At 36.0% G+C, this 22,857-nt stretch overlaps 1 protein-coding gene across 1 annotated transcript; it reads left to right on the plus strand.

Annotated features, from left to right (window-relative positions):
- Positions 1 to 293: 293 nt before the first annotated feature.
- On the plus strand, positions 294 to 896 carry LOC106986081 (ATP synthase membrane subunit K, mitochondrial-like). The gene has a single exon (XM_053221907.1). It carries the CDS (start codon positions 630 to 632, stop codon positions 894 to 896), a length of 267 nt encoding a protein of 88 aa, XP_053077882.1. The 5' UTR covers positions 294 to 629.
- Positions 897 to 22,857: the final 21,961 nt, after the last annotated feature.

A 22,857-nucleotide genomic window follows, 5' to 3' on the forward strand; every position in this document is an offset into this window, starting at 1 on the left:
TGACCATCTAAACCAAGGAACTAAAGCTTAAGTCTGAGCCATATAAAGATACAAGGTAAAAATGTACGTTACTGCTGTAGCGTAGAATCAGCCACGTGGAAATTAAGGTGATCAGGTTAGTTCCACCGAAATCTTACTTAAGGCTTCAAAAGCAGCAAACACTAAACTGCTGTATGGCGAGACTTTCAAATCCTACAGAAATAATGGCCTAGGCAATAATGACTTAGCAGTGAAGCACTACAAACCACTAAGGAAAAATCAGCATAAAGGATTAACTTGAGACCTTACAGCCTCAGAACTATAGATAAGAGAAACAATCCAAAGAATTATTTTTTAAATGTGGGTTAAGAAGCATTAAAATAATATAAAAATATAAAAAATACTGAACGAATAGGGTGGCTTGGAAAAACAAGAAACATATTTTAAGTAAATCCAAGTTATAAAAACTTCTAAAAATGAAATTTAGGGCCATTAAAATTAAAACCTCATTGGGCATGATAAATGGTAGATTACATACAACTACAGAGAAACTGAATGAACTGGAAAATAGATTAGTAACAATTATAGGAAATAAATGACACAAATATAAAGAGCAAGTGGAATTGGTGTCTTCTATAAAGATTGAAATCATGGAAGGTCCAGAAACTGATGCCTCATTCCATTTCAGTGGCATCGAAAAATATTTCAACTCTTACACTCTTACAGGTAGAATGAATTGTGTACTGGCCACATTTCGAGGCATCGCTTTGATGGTCTTATACTTCAAGGTGAAGTATAAAAATACACCAGCTATGAACGGAACATTAACAGATTTTAAGCTGTACCTCATCTGTGAAGTTCCCATGCCTGGAGAAGCTAATGCCAACTCATCATGTAATGCTCAATTAGTACGATAAATTATGCGCCTTGAAAAAAAATATAAAACAAATATAGAGACACAAAGAAATGGACTCATTCAAGAGAAGACAAAAGAATAGGATGATAAGGTTCAACATATGTTGAAGTGGAATGAGGGGGGGACATGCAAACAAAAAGTGAATAGGAGAGAAGCAGTTCTTAAAAAGTCATTACTCAGAAAAGTTTCCCAAATGGATTACATCTATGAGTATTTAGCTGGAAGAAGCAGAGTATGCAGGATAGAGAAGAACCGACAAGTGCATTGTGCAATAATTGCAGGACACCAGGGCAAAGAGTTAAAAGAAAAGTCAAATGAACTGTAAGTATATGACAACTAGACTTGCACCAGACTTTTGGGCAGCCACAGCAGACGCCTGAATAGAAAGACATTTCTTCACCGTGCAGAGGGAAAATAGCAAGAAATATAAAATTCTATATCCAACTAATCCATCAATCAAGAATGAAGGTGAGATAAAACACTTTTAGATGTTTATTTAGAAATAAATATATTATTCTTTCACCAAAGGACTTCCAAAAAATGTGCTTTAGAGTGGGGAATAAGCTTAGAAATTCCCTGGGGTTCCAAACTCCATGTGGAGTTTGAGCCCCACATCAGGCTCACTGCTGTCAGCCTGTTAGCACAGAGCCTGCTTTGGATCCTCTGTCCCCCTCTCTCCTGCCCCTCCTTTGCTTGCACTATCCCCAAAATAGACAAATCTTTTTTAAAAAATTACAGAGACAAGGGGGGTGAGGAGGAAGAAGAGAGAAAAGGAAAGAGAGAGACACAGAAAGAACCACAGAAAGAAACGGATGGAGGGAAGGGAGGCAGGGGGAAAGAGAGAGAGAGAGAGAGAGAGAGAGGCAGGCAGGCAGAAAGAAAGGGCTTATAGATTAAAAAGGAAGGCATAAAACTGTTTTCTTTCCCAGATGATGTAGTAGACCAAAGATGCTACAAGAAAACTCCTGGAATCAATAAGCAAGTATAGAAAATTTGCAGTATATTTAAGAGCAATATACAAAAGTCCATTTTTTTCTATAAACCAGCAATGAAAAAATAAAATAAAACATTTAAATTTGTAGTACTTCCCGAATGAAATATGTAGGCATAAAGCTAACAGAATATGTACAGAATGTATATGTAGAAAACTACAAATTACTGATGAAAAACATCAAAGATCTGTATGGACCAATATACAATGTCCATGCGTTGGAAAATTCAATATTGCTAAGATAACAGTTCTTCTCAAGTGATCCATAAATGTAATGCAAACTCAATCACAATGTCAGAAAATTCTTTTTATAAATAGCTATAAACTGATCTAAACTTCACATGGGAAGGCAAAAGATCCTAAATGTCCAATGCAATATTGAAAAACACAGAACTCAAAGGGTTGTGATATTGGCAAAATAATAGACATATGAATCAATAGAACTAGATAGTTCAGAAACAGTTTTACATAAACCTAAGCAACTGAATTTTTACAAAGGCAATTCAATTGAGAAAGGATATTTTTTCAATAAATGGATATCCATCTGCAAAAAAAAAAAAAAAAGAGAAAGAAAGAAAGAAAGAAAGAAAGAAAGAAAGAAAGAAAGAATCTCACCACTTACCTTACACTTTATAGAAAGACTGACTTAAAATGGATCAAAGACCTAAATGTAAAACTCAAAACAATAAAATCTCTAAAAGAAAATCTCTGTGACCTTGTGCTTGGTGATGTTTTATATGTAAAACCCAAAGAATGACACATTAAAGAAAAAAATTGATAGTTTGGACTTTTTTAGAATTAAAAACTTAAGCTCTGTGAAAGAATGAAAAGACAAGCCATAGACTGGAGAAAGTAATTGGAGATCAGATAGCTGGTAAAGGATTTAGATGCAAAATATACGGAGAACACTTAAACCTAACAATAAGAAAATAATCACCCTAATTTTAAAATGATCTGAACAGACAACTTGCCAACAAAGATATACAGGTAGTAGAAGAGCTTGTAAAAATATGTTCGACAGCATTTGTCATTTAGAAATGCAAATTAAAACAAGATACCACTACAACCCAATTACAATGACTAAGATCCAAAAAACTCACAATATTATTTTTGATCAGAATTTAGAATAACAGGAACTGTCACTCATTATTTTTGAGAATGCAAAAAAAATATAGCTACTTTGAATAACAGTGTTTGCAGTTTCTTACAAAGGTACACGTAATTTTACCGTAAGATCCAGTAATCTTACTGCTAGGTATTTACCCAACTGATCTGAAAGCTTATGTCCACAGAAAACCCGCATTTAAATATTTTTAGCAACTTTATTCACAATCACCGAAGTCTGTACAATCTTCACAATTTTTCCATGAATCTAAAACTATTCTAAAATTAAAGTCTTTGTTAAAAAGTAATGTCAGTCAATATTCTGAAGCTAAATCAAGAATAAACGTGAGCCGGAAAGATATATTACTTGCATTTAATGTTTTTGTGAGACAACTGAGGAAATAAAAAGTGATTCACTTAAGGTGCTACCAACCTCACCGGCCTCAATGACAGAACAGCGTAAGCTCTTTCATTGTATCGCCAACTTTTATTTCTCGGAAACTTCCACGTTGTGAAGCATAAGCCTCCAGCTTGAGTGGCCTCAAGTCTTCCGACATTCTGGGGCCACCCTTCCTAAAATATCCACATAAAATAGTTGCATGCTCATTTCCTGAGCCAAGAGAAGCCCAGAGACCTTCTGCTCATCTCCAAGGGACTCCAGAGGAGGATGTCCTCTGAGTCACCTCCTGCTTCAGCCTCAGACTAACTGCTGCCCATTCCCTCCACCGGTCTCCTTCCTACAGCCTCCATCTTTTTTCTGTTCCCACTCCACTCCATGTTGGGCACAGCTCTTCTTACTCCATTTAAGCCTCGGCAATACTAACATCGTTTTTTCGTTCTACCATTTAGCAGAAACAAAAACAACTTCAATTTCAGCGCACCTGGTAGTTGTCTTCTGTTTTCCCCGCCATGGATTTCTTAGAAACCAGCATCTTCTCAGGCCATAATAATTAGGTGACAAGATTTCTCCCTTACAGTTCTGCGTCATCTTTCACCCTTCATGGCAGGTTTGATCATAAAAAATCTCAAAATTCTACTTTTATTATTCGGAGGAACTTACCCTTTTGCTTTGGCCTCTATTGCAGAGTACCCCAAAAGAGGAAGATTGTTCATTTTTACATCCAAATACATTCATCAAGGTTGTTTTCAAAATGAGGACTCATCTATTCTGACATGAGCCATGCCACTTCAGTCGTTTATTTTCAAAGATCAGAAAAATATAAATATAAATACTAAATATAAATACTATAAGTATAAAAAATAGTCCACCCATCCTTAAAATAATAACATCCAAGTTACCAAAACCAACAGCTAGTATCTGTGTGCACTAAATTTCAACCCCCATGCTTATAACTGCTTGGATTTGGACCTCAAAACTAACCTTGCCTAACAAGCAAAAAGAACATTTATTGAAAGCATAGTGGGCTCACTTTAAACATTAAGGAAAATGATCAGTGAATCCTTAGAAACCAGGCAAGTTCGTGGGCAAAAGGTGGGTGGATTTAGGGTTCTTCCCCCAGGGGCACTGCTATAAGCTTCTAAGAAGACTTGCACCTCCAATTTTGTCTCTGTGCAAATGTCAACCCACCACTGAGAAGAGTTCATTGATCCAACTTGGGTCATAATGCTAAACTCTAGAATTTTCAATCTTAGTCACAGACTATGGGAATGAAAGGAAGAGGCTGGAAGCATTGACATGGCCACAGGAGAAATCTCTGGCAATGAGGTAGCCATGCCAATTTGGGTCTAATCACCTCACTGAAATGCTTGTGAAGACATGAATATCAATATTTTTGCATATTGTAAGATTACATGTGAAATCCATTCTGCTGGTATAAGGGAAGAAATAAATTTTACTGCAACAAACTTTTCATTTAACGATAAAAAAATGGGATCCTTTGAAATAATCTCTAAAAACTCCAAATTGATCTGAAGGTAAAAGAGATAAAGAAGGACAAATTGGAAGTAAAGTCAGACTAAACATCTTGATGGGTATATTCACATAAATTATATACCAGTTTAGAAAAGGAAAATAGATCTCTTTTAGTTGACAAATCACAGGAGAAGAAGAAAACAAAGTGAAAGACTGTGGCACTTAGTTACAGATTTCAGCGAAAATGAAGACGAAACTTTTAGGTTAATACACCTTAAATTTATACAATGTTATATATTAAGTACATTTCAATAAAAAAGTTGTAAAAAAAAAGCCTGCTAAGATTCATCTGACCTCAATATAAAGTATTCTTAAACTTTAACCTTTCTAAATCAACCTTGAAAAAGAAAACCGAAACTGAATTATCAAAATCCGAGATTTCAAGATATACTACAAAGCTGTAGTAATCAAAACAGTATAGTATTCCCACAAAAAATAGACACATGGATCAATAGAAAAGAAAAGGATAGAGAGCCTCCAAATAAATCCATGCTTATATGATCAATTAATCTACAATAAAGGAAGTAAGAATATGCAATGGGAAAAAGTTTCTTCAGTAAACGGTGCTGAGAAAATTAGAGAGCTCCATGCAAAAGAATGAAAGTGAACCACTTTCCTACACCACACACAAAAATAAACTCAAAATGAACTAAAGCCCTAACTGTGAAACCTGAAATCATAAAACTCTTAGAACAAAACAGGTGGTAATCTGTTTGACAATAGCCTTAGCAACATTTTTCTAGGTATGTTTCCTTGGGTAATGAAAACAAAAGCAAAAATAAATTACTAGGACTATACCAAAATAAAAAGGTTTTGCACAGCAATAGAAACTGTCAAAAAAGAACAAAGAAAAAGAAAAGGCAACCTACTGAATGGGAGAAGATATTTGCAAATAACACATCTAACAAGGAGTAAATATACAACATATATAAGGAACTCATAGAGGGGCGCCTGGGTGGCTCAGTCAGGTAAGCATCCGACTTAGGCTCAGGTCGTGATCTCTCGGTTTGTGAGTTTGAGCCCCACCTTGGGCTCTGTGCTGACAGCTCAGAGCCTGGAGCTGCTTCGGGTTCTGTGTCTCCCTCTCTTTTTATGTCCTTCCCCTGCTCTTGCTCTGTCTGTCTCTCTCATTCTCTCTCTCAAAAGTAAAGAAATAAACATTAAAAATTTTTTGAAAAAAAAAAAAAAAGGAACCCACACAACTCAACACCAAAAAACAAACAAACAAAATAACTGATTAAAAAATGGGCAGAAGACTTGAAAAAACATTTTTCTAAAGACGACATAAAAATAGCCAACAGACACCTAAAAAGATGCTCAACATAACTAATCATCAGGGAATTGCAAATCTAAACCACAGTGAGATGCCACTTTCTACCTGTCACAATGGCTAGAATAAAAAAGACAAGAAATAAAAGTGTTGGTGAGGAGGTGAAGAAAAAGGAACGCATAGGCACTGTTAGTGGGAATCTAAATTGGTGCAACCACTATGGAAAATAGTGTGGAGTTTCCTCAAAAATTAAAAACAGAAACACCACATGATCCAGTAATTCTACTACTCTGTATTTATCTGAAGAAAACAAAAACACTAGTTCATAAAGATATATGCACTCCTGTGTTTCTAGCAGCACTATTTACATTAGCCAAGATATGGTAGCAACCCACATGTCCACTGACTGATGAATGGATAAAGAAGATGTGGTATATATATGCAATGGAATACTACTCACCCATAAAAAGAATGAGATCTTGTCATTTTCATCTGCAAGACAACATGGATGGACCTAGAGAGCATTATGCTAAGAGAAATAAGACAGAGAAAGACAAATACTATAGGATTTCACTTAGGTGTGGAGTCTAGAAACAAAACAAGTAAATAAACCAAAAAATCAGACTATTAAATATAGAGAACAAACTGGTCGTCGCCAGAGGAAAGGTGGGCAAGGGGTTGAGTGAAATAGGTGAAGGGGATGAAAAGGTTCAAATTTCCAGTTATAAAATAAGTATAACTGAGATGAACAATATAGCATAGGGCATATAGGGTCAATTATATTGTAATAATGTATGCTGACAAATGATTGACTATACTTACTGTGAGCATTGAGGAAGGTATATGGAACAGTTGAATCAATGTTGTGCACCTAAAGAAATTTACCTTTTTATTACCAAATATTTAAAGAGGAATATGTCTAATTACACAGTTTTTATTTAGACACATGTTCCCTGATTTTGTTTAAAGATATCTTTGAACAACAACAAAAGACAAACTAATAAATCTATTTTTCATTGCTATATAATGAGCTTTGCATAATAAATTGAGTTCTCCAATTATGTACATAAACCACAATATGCACATCAGAACTATATATGTAACTCATTAGGTATAATTATACGTATATAAAATTTTAAAATAGCAATTCCAATTCAAAGAATAGAGTATAAGAACTAAGGTAATTTCAAATACGGAACTCTAGTTTGGTAATTATATGGAAACTGAATTAGAAAGTTTAAATATATTTATTTAAAATTTCAGAAATTGACAATTTGGGTATTTAAATTTTTTAATGTTTATTTACTTTTGAGAGAGAGGGACAGAGAGAGCATGAACACAAGCAGGGAAGGGGCAGAGAAAGAGAAAATCCCAAGCAGTCCCTGTGCTCTTAGCATTGTGTCTGACAGGGGACTTGTTCCCATGAACTATGGGATTACCAAGTGGGCCGAAATCAAGAGTTGGACACTCAACTGACTGACCCAACAAGGCTCAGTATATATATATACATATATATACATATATACATATATATATATATATATATATGGATACCTTTAATCATACTTTATCCACATTGAAGTAACTGCATCTTATCTAAATTATGTAGAAATACATAAGAGTTTCTATAATGACACAATTAAGGACAAATATATTAGAATTTCTTTGTATAGAGAGGTTTTGATTTCTATTCCTTGTTTTATTTTCTTACAGAAAATTTAATATGTGTGAATAATAAATGCTCTGATAGCAGTTAAGGAAAATATTTGTTTATTCATATTTTGTATGTTTTGTATTATTCATACTTTGAATATAGCACCAGAAAGAGGGAATAATCCACTTTGGAAAATAATTAAAAAATCAAATGGAGTCAAGTTAACAAAAGTAAATTATTTATTACTTTATGATTGTAACAAATGACTTAAGAAATAAAAGAAATGAAAAATGTGAACTATAAACTTGAAAGTGTATCTTTGTAAGAAAAGAGTTGACTTAAGAAATATTGGAATTAAATAAGCATCAACAAATGCATTAAAAAAACAAAGAATTTTAGACGAATATGTGGAGAGGTGGCATGTATGGGGAATTTCTTAGATATTAAGCTAACTTTTATTCACTTTAAAAAATTCCAAACCCCTTAAATTATGTGTATAGGAAAATTAGGCCTTTTTCTAAACACAGACACACACAGACACACACACAGATTTAGAATTTTAAAACTTCATTCATCTGAGACTCTTCTTTTAAATTTAAAATTACATTTTCAGTGAATGTTTAACTATCTTCTGGCCCACAGTGTACCAGGATCTATGAGGGAAGTAAAAAGAATGAAATGTATTACTTTATTGAATAGTTTGTCCCATCTTAAATTAACACCCTTAAGGAGCAGAGAACTCTCAGTTTCTTCACTGCTATATGCCTCATGTTTATCAGAATGATGAACATAAAGGAGGTATTCAATATATGTTGAAAAAGTAAATAAATGAGAAGCACTTGGGTGACTCAGTCATTTGAGGGTCTGACTCTTAATTTCAGTTCAGATCATGGTCCAGGGTCATGGGATTGAGCCTGCATTGGGGTCCGTCCTAGGTGTGAAGTCCGCTTGGGATTCTCTTTCTCCCTCTTCCTCTGCACCTTACCCCACTCACGTGTGTGTATGTGTGTGTGTGTGTGTGTGTGTGTGTGTGTGCGCATGCACAATCATGCTCCCTCTCTCTCTCTCAATAAAAATAAATGAATGTGTGAATAAGTGAACCAAATTAGCAATATATCGCTCAAGTTGAAGAATATACATGTATATATACATACACACAGATTGTATGTGTGTGTTAAGTATTATGCATAGGTGATGTTAAATTCTTGTCAAGTATGCAAATTTATATTGAGAAATAGAGACATAGTTTTCAGCCAGAATAACATGTTTAAATCCTGACTCAATCACCTTAATGATTATAAATGAGGATAAATCAAAACACATTTGAAGGGGATTTATAAGTCTGGTCAAAATGACGTAACAGGTCAAGATACTCCTACCTGAAAAATAAAAATATAGATAAGATATAAGAGACAACAGTTTTCAAGACAATAAACATCCGGCAGTAAAGGAAAGTGATCCCTGGAGACAGGAAATAAATGATATGAGTCCAATAATTGCTCCCACCTTACTGCCTAGATAGTAAGTGTTCAAAGGTAGACTATTAGAGAAAGTAGACAGAGATAGAAATTCAGAGATCTGCAGAAAGTCCCTGTCTAGAATTCAGCTGAGTACAGACCAGCAGATATATGTAAGGAGATTATTTGAATCCATAGAATAAACCATTCTCAAAGAATTAGTGGTAGTAGCCCAGTGCTCACATACTGCTAAGAATAATGTTTGTTTCTAACAGGGAGAAATGAAAAATTCTAGTATTCACGAGTATTTGGGAAGAAAACACTTTCCTCGGTCATACAGAATAATTATCCTCACACTGATTGCTACTCCTGTGCTACCTAAAACCTAAAAATAATATTAAGGATAGCATCTGAAGTATCAAACTGTTTCCAAGGAACTTAATTGCATCTCAGAATGAAGTTCAATATTTATAGGGATATAAACTATCTGCAAACAACAAGTTAAATTCACAAAGTCTAATATCCAATAAAAAATGATCAGGCTTGCCAAAAAGGCAGGGAAAATGCAACCCATAATAAGGAAAAAATAGAAAATAAGTCAGAACAGATGTAAGAATTAGCAAAGATATCAAAACACTTTTGTAAACTACGTTCTGTATGTTCAAAAGTTCAGTTAAGACATGGAAGATAAAATAGTCAAGGTAAATTTATAAAGAAGTAAACTACAATACATCAGATGAAACATGGACTGAATAAAATCAATAACAATAGATTTTACACTAAAAAGATGAATGAACTTGATAGCATAACTCTTAATACTATTCAAAATGCAACATAGAGCAAAAAGAGAACTTGAAAATATGAGCGGAGAGCAATCAGGGGAATGAGAGAAACTTCAAGTGGCCTAATATACATATATAATTGGAATCACTAAAGAGAGAGGGAAGAATGACACTAAGAAGAATTATTTGAAGAAACATGGGTTGAAAATCTTCCAAATTAGAGTATAATTATAAATCCAGAGATCCAAGAATCTCAACAAAACTCTGAAGAAAGATACAAAGGAAACTACACTAAGATACGACTAAATCCAATTGCTCAAAAATAGTGTGAAAAAAGCTCTTAAAGCAGAGAGACGAAATACATGTTATATACAAAGGAACAAAGATAAGGATGACAGCATATTTCTTATTGGAAACAATGTGAGCGTAACATGTTTAATATACTGAAAGAAAAGTGCTGTCAACCTAAAATCCTACACCTAGTTAAATAATCTTTCCAAAACAACATGACAGCAATAAAAAAATAAAGACTTTTACACACATAAAATATCTGAAAATATCATTACCAGCATACCTACTTCAAAAAATTTTGAAGGAAGTCCTTAGATTACAAAGAAAATTACCCCAGATAGAAATGTGGACCTTCCCAAAGGGTAGAAGGGAACTGGAAATTGTAACTGCATTGGTAACTATATAACAATTTTCTTATTATGTAAATCTCTCTAATATATGATTTACTATTTAAACAAAACAATAACAATGTATTGTGTGTTTAATAACATATGTAAAAATAAAATATATTATCTCCATAGCACAAAATTTAAGAGGAGACTGATCTATACTATTGAAAGTTTCTTATGCTGACCCTTGGATGAGTGAGAACTTACTCTTCTTATATAGTGTTTATGATGACCATTTTTATGATGTAACAGAAGTACCTTTCAAATAATAACTCTGTACAAAAATAACCTGTAATTAATGGACAGTATATGTTTTATAATTTCTTCAGAGGAGCAAGTAAGCCCCTGAATCTAGAATGGAAATGACACACATCTTGAAAGAGGTAGGACTTTGACTCAGCCCTGATGAAAGCTTATGATTTTAGGGGAAAAAAAAGGAAAAGGAAATACATGCCCAGAAAACCAAGAATAAAAATTGCTACTATTTATCAGTATATACTGTATGCCAGCCATTGGCACCACTTTTAAGGTTCATTTTTTAATCATCAAGCAACAGTTTAATGTAAATATAATTATCCAACTCTTACAGATAATAAAACTTACATTTAGAAAGATTAGAACTTATTCAAGGATAGTGATTAAATAGCTAAGCTAAGACTACCCTGGATGTGTCTAATATAAACCCTGTGCTCTTAAGCTCTCACAGTGATGGTCTTCAGACAACTAATAGATTTGGAGGTGGCATGTATATACAGCATAGTTGAAAAGCAGTTACTAAACCAGCCTTGGAAAAGGAAATGTGTTGTGATCAAGGAGAAGAAAACAAACAAGGCAGGGGAGCGTGGGTGGCTCAGTCACTGAGTGTCAGACTCCTGGTTTAGGCTCAGGTCATGATCTCATGGTTCATGAGGTTCAGCACTATGTCTGGACAAAAACAGAACAGAATTAACCAAGAGGTGGGAAGAGAATTAGAATAATTGTATTTCGCTAAATCTGTGAGAGAAGAAAGCATCAATAAGGAAGGTGTGATCAGATTTCTGGAGATGTCAAGGAGGAAGGAGAAAAAATAATATTCTCTTTCATCTATTAACAGGAAATCAACAGTGTCCGTAGTCACTAAGACTAGTCCTTAGCTCTTAGGTATGATTTCTGAAGCTACGGAGAACACAGAAGAAAAGGAGAGAGAAAAAGAGGTAGAGAAATGACGGCACACACACACACACACACACACACACACACACACACACACACACACACCAGGAATAAATAGTTTGTTTTGCAACTATAGAGTGCCAAAAAAAAAAAAAAAAAAAAAGGTTAGGAGAGCTAAATAAACCCTATCTTCTCCCCAAACAATCTAAGCCTGCTTTAGTACAACCACATGAAAAGGATACTCTTGTTAAAAGCTCCAAATAGAAAGTGAAATAAAAGACCTCTTCTCCCTGAGAAATTGAGAATTCTTCTAACAGGACTCTCTTCTTTGGATCCAGAAGTAATCAGAAAATGCAGGTCAACACATATTTATTCCCATAGGTCATCTTCATGGAGATTGAGGGCTTTTCTTCCTGTTCTCACAGTTCTAAGACATGATACTAAGAAATAGCTAAAATAAAGTCCATTGACCTACCTCTAGACATATTAGCAGATAAGAAAGAAATTTTTAAAACTTATGTCTCTCTTGACTACATGGGCTTTTTATCACTATTTTCTAGTTAAAGAGATCAAAAACATAAGATCTGAGACTCAAAGCTGACCAACAGCTAGCTGGTTTGTTCTTGGTAGTTCCCACCTTCTTCCTTCCCCAGGGCAGTAAATCTCACTGTTCTCATTTGGAAATAGGGAATCACACATGATAATACAAATGATATTAAGAAAATAATATTGTCCAAACATCATACACTTTTTATTGGCAGTCACCTCATTTGTAAAATTGAATTAATAATAGTGTTTACCATAGGATACATTCAGATTAGTTAACATCATACCTGGCAGTTAATAATAATAGTAAACAATGTAGAAAATAAGACTATTTGCTGAAACCTAGTGGAAATAGAGGGACTACTTGATAAAAGTAGAAAATATAGAATTGTTTTGGGGAAAATAATAAAGGATGAAAGAACCATGAAAATGTGGCTATCGCGTAACCTGAGGAATCCGCTGAAATTTGACATAATGACAACACGGATCAAGTTTTTACAGTCTTTGTGTCTCCTCCATATACTTTACACATGAAAAAGAACCAAAAAATAATTTGGTGATAGTTGCCTACATTTTGGAAACAGGTCACAATCACCAGGGAAATTCAAGTAGGATCAGGGGGAGTGCAATAGGGTATTATTGGTAAGGAACATATAATTAACTGATTCTGGAATAGGTAAGAGAACAAGGGAAGCCAGAGAAATTCCATGTCATATTTTAATCTAGTCCATTTTGGGATTTGGGGACATTGAGAACAACTGTTCTTTGTCACTAATTTAATTATATTTTTGAATTGTGGTGAGAATTGGGAACAGAAATGATCCAAGTCTCAAAATTCCCTGCAGGCTGCCAGAACGGAATCAGAACTACAGGACGCTGCAGCAAATTTTTGCTGTTAGCACTTTCCACATGAGAACATAGATCAGAAATTTCCCATGTTCCCTATGAGCCCTTTTAGTGATTGTTGTCATTGATCATATATCAAGAAGGTGTTGTGTGTACATGAGCGTATTTACAGAATAAACAGCCTTCAGAATTCAGCCCTTTCTCATGCTTTCTCTCGTTTAAAAATATGTTCGTAATTATAACGCAGTTTTTTTCTTTTGTTGATTTCATATATCACATAGAGGTCAGGAAGCCAGCCATTTGCTCGTTATGTTCCTGTCTAGATGCTTACTTTGTCAAATGTGTCCCTGAATCTTTTCTCTACTGTTAGAACTTTGACCATGAAGAGCTAAGCTGGAAAGGCCCTTAGAAAGATGTTTTCTCATTCAAGAACTATATGCTACTAAAGAAAAGAGGATGTGACAGGCATACAGTACTTATAAAAGGCAACATCGTTGGGGCGCCTGGGTGGCTCAGTGGGTTAAGCGTCAGATTCTCAACTTCCGCTCAGGTCATGATCCCAGGGATTGAGATCTGCTTCGGGCTCTGCACCGAGCATGGAGCATGCTTAAATCTCTCTGTCTCTCTGTCTCTGTCTCTCTCTCCCTCTCTCAGAAAATAAAGGCAACATTGCCTAATCATTCTTAGAGGCATTTTGCTTACTTACACTATAAAATTGAAAGTTTTCATCACAAATTTCTAATTAAGCATTTGAGTCCATTTGAAGAAACAGCCACATCATGCCTCATTCTGCAAACACTTCAGGTTAAAATTTGAGATTCCTACCAAGCGCTACATTTAATGAAGTCTGAAGTCTGTTTACTAAACCATAATGTATATCATCAAAAAAGATGCTCCCAGAGCAAATTGTTCGCAAAGAGAACAAACACTATTTTAATTACTAAAGAAAATATTGTTTCAGTAATTCTGTTACATAAGTACCGTCTCTTCCAAATCTGCAATTTCAGGAAAAGAAAGACATCCTGATACTCAGACAATAGAAACTGGTAATGCCTGCTCTTTCTGTAATTAATCTGAACTTAGAGCAGCTTTCAAATGCATGCATTTTAAAGAGCTAGTATACCAAGATTTCCAGGGGAGATTCATTCTGTGTTTCCAAGTGCTCAAAGAAACTTACTCAGGGTATATTGCCAGCCAATAACTGTTAAATATCTGCAAAGTCTCACCTTTTTCCCCTTGCCCTTGGCATTGAATAAAGGGTCAAATCCATAGCCCTGATATGTAAATCACAGTAACACATACACATGTATGTATTTCAGAACTTCAACCTGAGTGATGCAAATGTTTAGAACAGTTCCGATTGTCTGATGTGTACGTAATGATACATGTGAATAAAGGACAGAGCAACCAGTGTGCGACACTGAGACACGTAGTGAGTAGGAAGAGGCACTGAAGGTAACAATGACAGAAACGTGGTTCTTTCAAAGCAAGGAAACCAAGAGAACACAGAGATATAGGCCGGAAGTGCATGAAGACTGCAGGTTCTTTGTTTCTATGAGAATAGGCACATCTAAAAGGTAGAAGGCAGGAGGAAAGATGGGTGGAAACTGGGAATAGTTTGATCTGTAATGTCAAACCAATCAGTGTGAAAAAAATCAGGCATGTTGCAAAAAGGTCATTCACATATTTAGTTTAGCAGAGAAGACAAAGTATATGCAATTCATTTTAACAGAAGGCTGTGATATACAGAGGTTAAAATTCTGAAGGTCTCCTTTCAGTTTTAAGATAAGATCTAGGGGTCCCTGGGTGGCTCAGCTGATTAAACATCTGACTCTTAGTTTCAGCTCAGGTCATGATCTCACCCTCTCACACTTTGTGAGATCAAGCCCCATATCGGGCTCCATGCTCAAGTGTGGGGCCTGCTTAGGATTCTCTCTCTCTTCTCTCTCTGCTCCGCTCCCCCCCCCCCATTTCATTCTCTGTTTCTCTCTCAAAAAAATTTTTTTGAAAGATAACATCTAAACATTTTTTTAAGATGGTAGATTTTTCATATTGGGATACTGCCTACATACCTAAGCCCGCCTTTTCCTGTTATGCCCAGAATTCGTGATCCCCAAAGACCACCAGGGAGCTGAGTCCGATGCAAAAGCAAAAGAGCCTTTATTCGAGCTAGCTTGAGCTCAATCCCCTACCTGCACCGACGCAGCGGTGAGATGCGGGGGACAGAGAGCGAATTTCAAAAGCACAAAGGTTTTATTGGGGTCTAGGGGCAATTGGTGAGGTAATGGCTGTGGCCTCAGCCGATTGGCTGGGGAAGGGTCATGGCTTCAGCCGACTAGCTGGGGAAGGGTCAGAGTCCTGTTTCGCAGGTCACCGGGCGTGTTTTGATCGGGAAGTTACTCAAGGTGGATGACACAGAACAAGATGGAGTTGGCCGGCGTAGGTCCTCCCTTTCATTCCCACTCTCCCCTCACACATCACCTTCCATCATTCCCGAACGCAGATCCCTAAATGAGTCACATTCCCTAAAACAGCAGTCCTGCCTTTTGAATAAGCCACCTCCTCTCCTTGGGATGTTCTCATTCCTTCTCCCTCTCACCTGTCCCAACCTCAGTCGGCCTGCCTGACAACTTGTGCCTTTAAGCTCAGTCTTCAAGCACCAGTTTTAACACCGCATCTAGCGAAAGGTGGTCATTCATCTGTCCCTTTCTTTTGGGTTCCTGCTGCATACCATGTATAATCTGGTAGAGACATGCTCTCATTTCATCTTGTGTAACTGCCAGCACACTTGCAACCCTGACTGTAGCAACTTGAGATGAGAGAGTTTTCTTTCCATCTTAAAATACATTTGCCAAGTCATGCATGAGGTGTTGTGAGTAGCAAAAACTTCAATGAACAGGACTGCAGAGCAGAAGGGAAATGCTTCTTACCAGAGTCCTCATACAAGTGGTTTTCAATAGAATATAAAACATCGAAAATGTGTGGGAAATCTGCTGTAGTCTTATGAGGGGGAAAAACTTTCTTCTTATCCACATCTTTGCTGGCCATGAGACAGGTTGCCCCTGTCATTTACACAGTGACTGAGACATATATACGTGGGTGGCTAAACACTGTAACATATTCTTCCCACTAAACATAAATATATATCCCCATTTCCCTGCTGGAGGCCCTGAGATTTAATGGCTAATTATGGAACTAAGAAAATCTTCGATGCAATTGCACTTATAAAACACAAAATGTTAGTCCCCAGCCCAAGTAATAGATGGTTAGTACAACGTTAGTATTTATAAACCAGTTACTAGATAAGTACGCTAACTTAAACGCTGCTTATAGATAATTTTTTTTAAATGTTTATACTGTGTTCAAGTATGAGAAAGAAAAACCTGGTACGTTTGGCCTCAGGGATATTAATTTTTTTAAGAGTTCCAGAAGAAAACAAGAAAGAAAATTCAAAGTGGGAAAGAAAAATTTACTTGCATGTAAACCGTGAGGAGTCAATGATTCCAGGGTTTTTTTTTCCCAATCTATTAGTTAATACTTTAGACCCTTGATGCTGAAATGTAGTCTGAAGACCAGAAGAATTATCATTATGTGGGAGCTTATTAGAAATACAGACTTACAAGACCCATCTCAGATGTACTGATTCAGAGTCTGCATTTTAGCTAGATCCCTAACTTAGCCCTCTGCACATTAGAGTTCCAAAGGTATGGTCTAGATTATCATTCTTCATACTGCTAGACTATGCCTTCACCTTAAAAAGTGTTTTAGTCATCTTTAACTTTTGTTTGTTTTTGTTTTGTTTTTTTTTTTTACCTTTTGAAAATGAAGCCAGAAGCATTAGATCAGGAATAATGCTTGCTGCTCAAACCTGTCTCTTTCCTTAAATATATATGTTCATTTATGAACATGCCTGGAGAAAAAACAATTACACACGTACGTAAGCTTTTATGTTGAACATAGAAGTTTATTTTATTTGATGCTTTTTTTCCCAGATGCTGCAAAGAGATTTTCTCAAGGCAGGGTGTCTGTCCCACAATTTCACAGACAGTAGACAGTGAACACTAATGGGAAAAAAATATGTGTGTGATACACACACACACACGCACACACACACACGCACGCACACACACACACACACACACACACAGCTTATTTCAGCATCCTAAAGCTCTCCTTAAATCCCAAATCCACCTTTTTTCTTCTGTCACTGGACAGAGACTGTTTCCATCAGGGGCTCCCTGCAGTGACATTAGGTGGGAGAGGCAGGAACACCTTACTGAGCTGTTAAGTAGAGGGCAGCTCCTCCCTTTCCAGGAGGGAAATTGCATGTGTGTTTGGGTTCTTATCCGTTGACACCAGATGTACTCAGCTGTTTCACTTTCCACTTTACCCCGACTAATCAATTCACCTTGCTCAAAATCAAACCAACACTTAAAACATTCAGCAAAGTGCTTACATTTTTATGCTTAAGGCTACTTTAGCCCATAGTTCTGGGATGCTCTAAGGCAAGTCTCATTCCATGAAATAGGCTCAGAGAGATTTCTTAACATTTTTCCTGGTGTCGTCATGGTCCCTTGAGTGAGTCCTTTAATTTCTTCCTATCTCAGTGTGCATCTACATAAAACGAAAAAATATTCCACTCTCTGATTATCAGATGAAAAAAAAATGTTTTCAAGTCGAGAAGTACCAAATGTTATGCTAATAGAAGATGTTAAAAATGTACCTTAAACAAAGGCTATGCAAGGGAAATTAAGAGAAAGTGAGTTAACTACAAATTCATTGTTTGCCAAAACTAAATGTCAAGGCAAAAGAAAAAAAATGAGCCAAACATGCACAATTTATTATGTCTTCTCTTTGTATTCATTTGTGAAGAAACTATTTTATTGACTATAGCAAACTCTAAAATAGAATCAAAAGAGTTTGACCCCTGGTGAAGCGAGACAAACTAACGGATAAAGCAGTTTTTATTCGTAAGAACTCATGGTGGCAATGCCCATGGTTATGATGAAGTTTACAGTTTTGGGTGGGCTTAAGAGTTGTTAAGAATCGGGGCACCTGGGTGGCTGTTGGTTAAGCGTCTGACTCTTGATTTTGGCTCAGGCCATGATCTCATGGCTTGTGAGATCAAACCCCATGACAGGCTCTGTGCTGACAGTGAGGAGCCTGCTTAGGATTCGTTCTCTCTTCCTCTCTTTCTGTCCCTCCCCTGCTCTCTCTCTCTCTCTCTCTCTCTCTTTCAAAATAAATAAAATTTAAAAAATTTAAAAAAAGTTTTAAAGAACATATTTCAAAGATAAGCCAAAGTAGTCAATCATATTTTCAAAGAAGAATGAACGATAAAAGTCATTCAAATGCAGTTTGTCCTTTCGTCCTTCCTGGCTTTTTTTTTCTTTTTTTTTTTTTTTTTTACAAAATGGAACAAATAAACAGAGTCAGGAAACAAGCACCAGCTAGAAACAAGACCACAAGTCATTACCTGTATTGATGGTATATTTATAATTTCTCCATTTTGTTATGATTTAGAACTAGAGGAAATGGAAGAAACAACTGCAGCAAGTTTTATGTGTGCACAACACACACACACAACTCAAGGAAAAACTCCACGGTGCTGATATACTACTTAGAGGAAAAATCAATGAACCACAGAAGAGAGAAGCATTTTGACGTAATTTTATTGTGCAGATGTTGCTTATTATGATAGGTCTTACTGCTCAAGTAAATTATATTTTTCTTCTCCCAGTCTGCACTACATTAAAAAACACAGGGAACAGAAATGTAGACTATAACATACCACCATTATCCTATAGAACTTATTCTATTCTAATAGAACTTAGGTTGTAGAATGTGGCTAAGGGGTGTGGCCAGTGAGCTCCTAAGCCCTCTTGGTTTCCCCATTCTATTCCACCAAGTCGAGACTTTGGATAGTTCACCTGAGTAAGTCCTCAATGCTTAAAGCACATTAGTAGAATAGCTCCATCCAGTTAAGAATTGTTGGTCTTTCACTTCTCCTTCTAGGGTGGCGTGGTAAGAACAGAAGACTAGCAGTATTCTTTTGGGGGAGGCCATCCACAAGTACATATGAGGAGTCAGAAGAAGCAAGCTCCTAAACAACAACTGAACGTGTGCACCCCAACACATATTAAAATACACCTATCATAGAAAACTAACTCTGTTGAGTGATATTGAACTCACTCATTTTTAGAATGCCTATGTAAAGAAAGCCAGGGTGAAAAATGTGGTACTTTCTTACATTTCTGTATCATTCGTTGTAGAATTGACAAAAAAAGTTTCACATATGAATTGATTGGATAAATCTCAAATCTTTGAGGACTATAAGATGGAAAGTACACTTTACACCCTTCAACAACTGTGCCATAATGTCATTTTTAAATAGAATGTGGGGCTGGATAATACATGAGATATACAAAATACCATTTCAAAGAGATCTTGTAAATAGCATTTACAATTTGCAAGTAAAACCTAGATTAGATTTGCATTTCTTACATGTTTTTCACATAAATTATTGTCTCTAATTTCATGAACTATACCCCAAAGGGAATATCACTCATACGTTTTCTTAAGGATTGACTTCTACCTTTTCAAAAACTAAGGTTTTATGCCACCCATCCCACCAAAAATAAAATTTGAAAAAGCTTCATAGTCTAAGAATGAAGTCTGTGGTATCCCAACTGTATGCATCTGGGAATGTGAGGACACCTCAGTCCCAATGATGAACATTTTTTTCTCCCAGGTCAATGCCATTATGGACTAAAGAGCACGTGCATTGTTGTGGCCATTCTGCCATCAGCTCAAGCAACACTAAAGAGACGCTCTAAGTTTTCAAAACGCATGGTGCAAATGTGCCATTTTCGTTTCAGCTGCTTAACATATTGCAAAACCATTGCAGAATTTTGTTGCTCGTAGACATGTCAGCTTTCAAGCCTGACTTCCTTCTATTTTTAGTTTATTATACGTGCTTAAGAGCTGGCAAGGTTTTCAAAACTAATTTATATCTGTGTTATCTGGTAGGTAGGCATATTTTAATGACAAATTGCTTCCTTTCTAGAGTGAGTCTCTTCAAGTAATACGATATAAAATTCTAGATTGTATGGACTGTTTTCTGGATTTCAAACACTTCAAAAATTTATTAGGAGGTTTGGTTGTCTGGGATAATACCATAACAAGATATAGTAACCCCTCCTATGTAATAAATCTGAATGCTCAGGATAGTTTTGCAGTAGCCTAAGTGTAATGCATCATTACCCCAAGGCTCTACTTTCTCCAATTTATGTGCATTCTGCTGGTTGAATCAAATTGATGAAAAGCCTATTTTCTCAGAACATAACAAACCAACATGAACCTTTCTAGGGCTGCAAATATATTTAAGAAAATATATAAATCATTGCTTGTCAAAGATTAAGGCTAATTTCAGCTCACTATCTGGAAACCCTTAAAGACTTTTTTCTTTTTCTTTCAGTCACTGTCTGTAAAGTAAGGTGCCTCATTAATGAATTTTAATCAGTTCTTAGCAATTCAAGGCTATAAAATAAGTCTAAGTAGCAACACCTTCGAAGGCATGGAGTGGAATAATAAGACCTTTGTAATTCCCTCACTGTTTATAATCCATGAAGATATGTCCTCAAAGAGTGAACTGAAATTGCTTTTATGAAAGGGGCATAATTCTTTCTTAGCATTGCTCATGAGCCATTCAATATTCACGATGGAGTAATTAATGAGTTCAAAATCTAAACTATTTGCAAACAGTGATCAATGAACTTTTTCTGCTGAGTAGCATCAGATTTGTTATATTTTCTCCTAGTCTTCTTATCCTCTTTGGGAAGATAAACATATGTTTTGTTTAATATTAGGGTGTTTGACTGGACACCAAAAATTTGGCTGTGGCTGATTCACTGTAAATTTGAAATGACTTGATCCCTTGCTTAGTGGATTTATCCTTACTGTCAACTAGCCGACTTAATCAGGTGTATCATAGGTCTTTTGCATGGTCGAGATGAAAGTGTATTTAGTACTATCATTCATTCATTTCTTCTTCCAATATGCAACAATTGTGTTACCACTATTTGTCAGTAATTCTTTGAAAGATCTGTGTTCTCATCCCAGTGGTGTCCACAGCAGGCACAAAGAGCTGGGCTCTCCATTCTTTTTGGTGCGTGGAAATAACAGGAGGGAAATTGGATGATGAAACTCAGCTACCGAACTATCAGCTGGAGACAGTATTTTAAGTATGCATAAAATTATATTGCTTAATATCACACATATCAATGTATCAGATAAATATGCATATATACAGATGGTCCCAACTTAAGATGGTTCAACTTATGATTTTCGACTTCCTAATGGCTTCAAAGTCATATGCATTTAGTAGAAACCCTACTTGGAATTTTAAATTTTGACCTTTTCCCACGCTAGTGACATGTGGTATGATATTGCCACGTGATTCTGGGCAGTGGCAGCAAGCCACAGCTCCCAGTCAGGCGGGTGATCACGAGGGTGAACAATCAATACACTTAAAACCGTTCTGTGTTTCACAGTACAGGGTTCGATAAATTACATGAGATATTCAACACTTTAGTATAAGATAGACTTAGTGTTAGATGATTTTGCCCAACTGTAGGTTAAGTATTCTGAGCATGTTTAAAGTAGGCTAGACTAGGGGCACCTGGGTGGCTCAGTCGGGTAAGCGTCCGACTTCAGCTCAGGTCATGATCTCGCAGTTTGTGAGTTTGAGCCCCCTATGGGGTTCTATGCTGACAGCTCAGAGCCTGGAGCCTGCTTAAGATTCCGTGTCTCCTCCTCTCTCTGCCTCTCCCATGCTCATGCTCTGTCTCTTTCTGCCTCTCAATAATAAAACAAACCCCCCCCCAAAAAAAACACATTAAATTAGGCTAGAATAAGTTATGATGTTCAGTAGGTGAGATGTATTAAATGCATTTTTGACATAATATTTTCAACTTACAATGGGTTCATCAGTACATAATACTGTAATAAATTGAAAAAGATTGTGTGTATGTGTACATTCACACATACATATATGCTTTAGTTCACGTGTGTTTATAAACATTCAACTGCTTCAGATATATTCAACTTAGAAATCTGTGTTCATCCTTGATTCATTCTTTCTTCCTACATTATCATGATGGTAATTCCACTTAATGCTATTCTTTGACAGACCCTCTCATGGTCTCTTTCTAAACTATTTCAGTGTCCTGCTAATTACTCCCCTCAACTTTAGTTCATTTGCCTGTTCAAACTAATCCCCCACCCCTCTCACACACACATTCATACACACACACACACACACACACACACACACACACACACACGCATTGAAGTCATTTTAATAAAACAAAGATATGACCATATCAGCCTGCAGCTTAAAGTCTCTTATTGCCCTATAACCTAAAATTCAGATACTTTAGCACCATCAAACTCAATTCCAACAAATCTCTCCAGATATAATTGTGACTATTATTTTGTTCCTCTCAATTTCTAATGCACATACATTTCCATTCTTCTTTAAATATGT

This window comes from Acinonyx jubatus, chromosome C2, assembly GCF_027475565.1.
Source record: "Acinonyx jubatus isolate Ajub_Pintada_27869175 chromosome C2, VMU_Ajub_asm_v1.0, whole genome shotgun sequence".
Lineage (NCBI taxonomy): Eukaryota > Metazoa > Chordata > Mammalia > Carnivora > Felidae > Acinonyx > Acinonyx jubatus.